We start from the raw sequence: 6768 nt of genomic DNA on the forward strand, positions 1-6768 counted from the left end.
ATCCTGTGTGTCTTTTGTTCTGAGGTGGGTCTCTTGTAGACAGCACATATTTAGGTCATGTTTTTTTATCCATTCAGCTACCCTATGTCTTTTGATTGGAGCGTTCAATCCATTTACATTTAAGTATTATGCTAAGTTAAATAAGTCAGTCAGAGAAACACAAGTATCACATGATCTCACTCATATGTGGAATCTAAAGAATAAAATAAACTGATGAACAAAATAGATGCAGAGACCTAGAAGCATGGAGCAGACTGAGGGATCTCAGAGGGAAGGTGGGGGTGGGTGGGTGGGAAGAGATTAACCAGAGAACTTACATGCATATATGCATAACCCATGGACACAGACAATAGTGTGGTGCAGGCGGGGGCAGGTGCTGGATAGGAGGGGTCAATGGGGGGGAAAAGGGGACATCTATAATACTTTCAACAGTAAAGATGAAATTTAAAAATAATAATAAAAGTTGATCAAATCAGTCTCAATCAAGGGCCATCCAGGAAAGTAAGAAAGCGACAGGCTGGAAAGTTAAGTCTGTAAGCTAAGAAATTCTCTGTTAAAAAAATAGTTTCTTAGAAAAGAGGACATTTGAGGCGGAGTGAAGGCACTGGAGCAAGACCTGATGTTGCAGAGACAAAGGATACTCAGAACTCAAGATTTTGTGTCTTTTCCTAGAAGCCCAAATTCGTAGATAGAATTTTATGTGATGATTCATCCTATACTTTAGGTAAAGTAAAACTTCAATGAATATAAAAGAATATACCAGCTTCTGACAAACTGGTTGGACCTAGAAATTGTGGGAATAGAAGTTACAGCCCTTGGGGCCCATTTGGTCAAAACGGTCATGGAGTGAGTCTCACAAAATCAGTGAGCTTCGGTGTCTGTGTGAAGACTCCGTCTCCAAGAAACTTAAGGTGATAAGAAAAGCTGTATCTATGGTGTTCTAAAATCAACACAAATTATCCTGGCAAACACTTTTTCATGTTTCCTCAGGCAGTTTTCTTTTTTTTAAACAGTTTTATTTGGGTCTAATTTACTTGAGTTTTTAAAGGGCCTCACAGACCATTAGAGAATTCATGCAGCTTCCTGTGGTGCTAAACGTGGTATCAGGCTACGCTTGGCCCTTGGGTCCTGATTTCGTGCATCTTCATTGACCCCTCTTGGTGGCTAATACCCTCCCAATATCTGTAGAATTACCGAGTCTTTGACCACATTCTCTCCTAAGGTACAGTCCCTGGTGCTACCAGGCCTGCTTCTAACTTGTTATTTCATTTAGCTGTTAAATGGATGTAATGCATGAGTGAAGAAATATCATCTTAAGAGTGTTGTTTTTTTTTTACTTCTGTAATTCCCAAGTTACCCGTTATTTAAAATAATTCTAATGGATATGTACGAAATAAAAATAATAAGAAAGTTACTGTTATCTTGAGGGCATGGTTAATAAGTTACAAATATTTGACTCCACTGAAGATATATCAAAATAAAAAAAGCTTTAAAATTTCAAAAATGTTAAAGCTGTAAAGATGAACATTTATGCTTGGAGTAAAATACTTTCATTGTTTATGATGAAAATGATTCTATTTTTCTAAGCAAGTTTCCAAAGATAATTCATTAGTTCTTAAAGTATTATTATGTATCTCCTACTGCTGGCTTAATGTATTTCATATGCATCCCCCAGAGTACTCACACAGCATCCCCAAGCTTCGCTTTGATTCTGCTTTTCAGTGTTTGTAATTCCTGGGGTTCTTTTTCTTAGAAATAAAAGTGCTTAAGAGTTCTGTTAAAAGATAAAGTAAAATGCCAGCTGGGCGTGGCTCAGCGGTTGAGCATCGACCGAGGATCCAGGAGATCAGGGTTCGATTCCTGATCAGGGCACGTGCCCGGATTGCAGGCTCGATCCCCAGTCGGGGGCGTGCAGGAGGCAGCCGATCAATGACTCTCTCATCATTGATGTTTCTATCTCTCTCTCTCCCTCTCCTTTCCTCTCTCTGAAATCAATAAAAATATTTTTTTTAAAAAAAAAGATAAAGTAAAAAAAAAGATGAATTGTCCCCCTTGGAGCAAGAACATATACAAAATGCCGTCAAACATATACCTCTGATATAATATTCTCAAAGTAAAGGTCCTTTTAAATTATTTATTTATTTATTTATTTATTTATTTATTTATTTATTTATTTATTGATTTTCTCCTTACCTGAGGATATGTTCTTATGGACTTTTAGAGAGAGAGGAAGGGAGAGGGAAAGAGAGAGATAAAAACATCAACGTGAGAGAGAAACATCTATCTGTTGCCTCTCATACGAGTCCCAACCGGGGATTGAACCCACAACCTACCTAGGTATGTGCCCTGACCTGGAATCAAACCTGCAACCTTTTGGGGAATGAGACGATGCTCCAACCAACTGAACACCTGGCTAGAGCAAGTCCTTTATTTTTTAAGGTTTAATATTTAAACTAGACAACTGATTTATAATAGTGGAGTGAAACATATTCTGGGCAGTGTGGAACAGAATTTGTATATTAGCTGTGCTTACATCCAATGTAAATGCAGTAGTAAATTAAGTCATCTCTATATAAATCCCATTATTCTAAAATAAACCTACAACTTTGAAGTTTGGCTAGGTGGCAGCGGTACAATTTTTTTCTAAGTCAAGGCCCTGAACAAAGCATTAGTTTACTGAGGCAGCATTTTTCTTCTGAGGCCCGGGAGAAAAATAGCCCACTAACCAACATATATTATGAAATCAATTTATGGAATATGGAGTCGTGGAGACTTGGAGGATGAAGAACTGTAGCATTTAATTATGTTGTTTTATAATTATAATACTCATGCGCTAGGCATTCTAACCTGATATATTTGGCCTTACTGCCAGCACACCGCTGAGAAATCAGCATCCCCTTTACACTGATTTAGCACAGCGAGGATTGTGCCTAAGAGGTTCGGTAACTTCTCTGCTCTGGGTTCATATAAGAAAAACTATTCTGTATAGCAGGTGTTAAAGTTATCAGTCCCTAGTGAATTCTGGTAAGCTTCATTGGGCAGAAGCCACTGTCAGTCAAAATTAGTAAATTGGATGGTCCAGTTTCCAAGAGAAGTGAATGACATTGAATGAGATCACACACGCGTGTGCACACAGGCATACATGCATGCACATGCACGTGCACATGTGCTCACAACTCCCATCCTCATGGCAAGCAGGGGAGAATGAGGTAAGGTTTGGACGCTGGGTGCGAACCTGCCCACCACCGTGTTAAAGCCTGCTTGCATTCATTACATGAGCATTTCAAATGGAAAATTGCTTCATTCTCTATTTCATTTTTACGTATATTATGTATCAGATATGTTTTTTGAAAAGTGGGGATATTAAAAAAAAAACCTAACCTTAGGGATTCTGACTCTGTCATCCTCAGAAATTGTGTCCAATTATCATCATATGTTTTTCACCCAATAAAAGGATTTTGTCTAGTTTTACCTCCCAAAATAAGTGTTATGAAAACAATATGGTTTCACTTTGTTTGGTTTCCAAATTCAAAATTTTACTTGAAATATGATTTTAAACTTCCCACACCTACCTGACTCTCTGGAGATCCCTACTTGCCCTGCACGCCCACCTCCAGGCAGGCCAATCACGGCCCACTCTTCAGGCTAACCTTACTTCAGCACCTACCCTAGAAAATTCTCTATGTTCTCCACCAAATATGCTATTTATAAATTTTCTATTTATTTGATCAGAAACAAAAGCATTTAACTTAGTACCATGACTTTATTTAAAAAATTCGAACTTCCAGAGGTAAAAAGCCATATGCATTAAGCACACTTAAGAAGTATATCTGATAACTTGATGAGAGAGTTGCCAAGTGCTTGTCTTAAAAATAGTCAGGCTCACCATCCTCATTACGAGGTGCTTTGTATGATGGGTCTTTTCACAGTAAACTCTGAAGCGCTCAGTCTTCGCAGGGGGATGAGACTGAATTGGGCAGATCCGTTGTTCCCTAACTGCCTTTGTATTTCTTTTCTATTGGAAAATGAAAATGCTGTGATCTTTGAATCTTGATTTTCCCTTAAAAAGACATTTTATGAGAAGACTGCAGCTTCCGGAAATAAAGGCAGAAGCTTTGCAGTTTATGAAACGCAGACAAGGCCGGTAGCTGCTGTGAATTATAATGAACACTGCGACAGCCTGGGTCCAGATGCAGCATTAATGCATCAGAGACTCAGAAACTTGTAGGTGTTTATTGAAAATAACTAGAGAATTTTTAAAATTCATTAGGCTTTTTCTCTCTATTATTTCGTTTCACCCAATTTTCCACTGAAATTCAGAAACAGAATTAATTTGAGTCCTTCCCAAGTTAAAAAAGTTAAAATACCTATTTGTATGTGACAACTTTTGAAGGAATCAAAACTAAATAAGGATGGGAAAAATGGACAACCCAACTTTATTCTAACACTGAGCAATTTCCTTCCTATGAAACTGTCAAGGCTAAAAAAGCAACTATGAGCTTTACGTTAGAGAAAATGCCTGTTAAATAGAGAAGCACCTGTGTATTTCTGTATTTCAGAAAATTCTGAAATGAATGAAGGTACAGTCAACTCTAGACACAAGATTGAAATTTCTTATTATACCGATATTCATAGAAAAAAAGGACCACAAAGAAAACACTTTTGTTAACGGACTTGTTGGCTTCAGTTACTAAAGTTACAAGAATGATAGCTTGACTTATCAGTGAAAAATTCCTGCCTTTACATGGAGTAAGTCTCGTGTAATTGTCTTGTCTGTGGGTAGTATATTGATACAACATAGCACTAAAATAAGCAGAAACATGAGAAGGACAGAGGTAATAGAAGGACAGGAAAAAGAAAAAGAAACTTGCTCACTCTGCAGTTGATTTTATTTCTTAATGGTTTCTTATTCCCTTCTAATGCCTTCCACTCACACCCCAAGTAGAGCAGTTGGCAGAGAGCACAACAGATGGATGACAAGCTCAACACATGCAGTGGATCTGGCACCCAGACACTTGACTTCTAGTTGCTAAACAGTTAGCCAGATTTCAGGAACCTAGGCTGCTAATGCTCCTGTTTGGTTTAATGCACAATGAGAATCTAGCACATAAATATGACAATATTTCCATAAAAGGATCACACACTCTGTTTCTCTGCATAGTTTAGCAGCTAATTATTTTATTCTTGGTGTCGATTGCTGAGCTACAGTGAATTTAAAGATAACTGGTATTTTATAAAGACATCTAAAATTTCAGATACTAGAGTTTTCTTCAAGCGGCCTACATCAGCCAAATTAGGGACAACCCGGTGAGTGTAAGGTGCTGAAGGAAACTGTGCGGTAGAAGATTTGAGAGGATGATCACAGACAATTCACAGTGTTTTCACAGAGACTAAATTCGAGAAAAACTGCATCTTTTTCACGAAGTCTCCCTGGCCACTGGGCAGATTCAACACCCCCCTCACTCTGCTCACAAAGCACTTCGTTTATATCGTCAATAGAGTTTGTGTCTTTGTCCCCAGCATGAGCTCCCAATGAACAAGGACTTGTTTCTCTCTCAGCCCTGTAACCTCAGCACCTGGCCCAGCATATTAGCACCTGATCGTTTCTGGACAAATGTTTGTTGAGTTGTCCAGAACCCAAGTGGACCGGATAAAAGAAATAGAGGGTGACTGTTAGAAACCCCTGCTGAGGGGGTCTTGGTAAGAGCCCAGGGGACAGCGATGCTTCTGTGTGAGTCTTCGGTACTTTCTGCAAAAGCAACCTTCGCGTAGACAGGGGGCTGGAGACCCTCCTACCTGCCTAGCACCTGAGAGTGAAGTGTAACAGGAGCGCGCAGCTCCCGAATTTCCTTCCCACTCTCTCTTGGGGGAGCTCTATTCTCTCTGCTCTCGCGCATGCACGTTTGGCTTCCCTTGCACTCTTTTTTTCCAAACTAGGTTTGAAAACCTGACTTTCTTACAACAGTGCTAAGGAATGTTCTTTCTCCGTATCTTCATAGCCATTTCCATCAGGGCTGAAGATAAGTAACCGATGCCTTTAGGCCTGTAAGCTCCAGGAGCAGTAACTGATACGCGGTGCAGGAGAACTATAAATTACTCAGCACGGGGATACTCCGGACAGGAAATAGTTGCAGCTACTGGTATCTCACTGCCCTCAATTAGGAGCTTACTGATGACACTGTCCTTCTCTTTATATCTTAAATCGTCTTTCACTTGTCAGAGTCCTTGATTCCGATGTCCATTTCTATACTTCTGCTTCCCTAGTACTTTTGTGAAGTTTCGATCTGACTTAAAAACTATCTTACGGGCTAGTCTCGCAACAAAGCGAAAAGCCCAAACTCTTGTCCTTGGCAGATCCACTGTGAGAAAATCACAATTACACACAAGCCCAGGCGTTGTCATGGGCTCTCCAACCTTGGCCAAGGCTCAGTTCCCTCACTTTGCTGTATATGAAAAGGAGTGTTTACCTTTCTAAACCATTTCAAAATCATTTTGTTTTGTTTTGTTTTTTTATTGAAATAATTTAGTATAATTTGCATTAAATTAATTGGATAAAGGATTGCACATTTGTCTTTGAAAGGAAGACTTAATGGTTGTAGTTGGCCATAAACTTCATATTACATAAGCAAGTTAGCATTTTTAAAAAGGTGTATGTGGGGTCTCTGTGTGTGTGTGTGTGTGTGTGTGTCAGTGACAGTCCTGGTCTCTATTCTGTGCATGTGAGACCATTTCTGGAGTGATAGGCTGAATTCTGAGTGCCACATTTTA

The 6768-nt window shown here is 39.2% G+C and overlaps 1 protein-coding gene across 1 annotated transcript in view; it reads left to right on the top strand.

The window, feature by feature from the left end:
• The window catches only part of LOC107523889 (collagen alpha-1(XIX) chain-like), a 56486-nt gene extending 52258 nt beyond the window's left edge, over window positions 1–4228 (top strand). Inside the window, exon 10 of the mRNA XM_087817246.1 lies at window positions 4070–4228. Coding sequence (XP_087673372.1) covers window positions 4070–4228 — 159 coding nt within the window. The remainder of the gene's footprint in view (window positions 1–4069) is intronic.
• Window positions 4229–6768: the final 2540 nt, after the last annotated feature.

Source organism: Miniopterus natalensis, chromosome 5, assembly GCF_054644295.1.
Source record: "Miniopterus natalensis isolate mMinNat1 chromosome 5, mMinNat1.hap1, whole genome shotgun sequence".
Lineage (NCBI taxonomy): Eukaryota > Metazoa > Chordata > Mammalia > Chiroptera > Miniopteridae > Miniopterus > Miniopterus natalensis.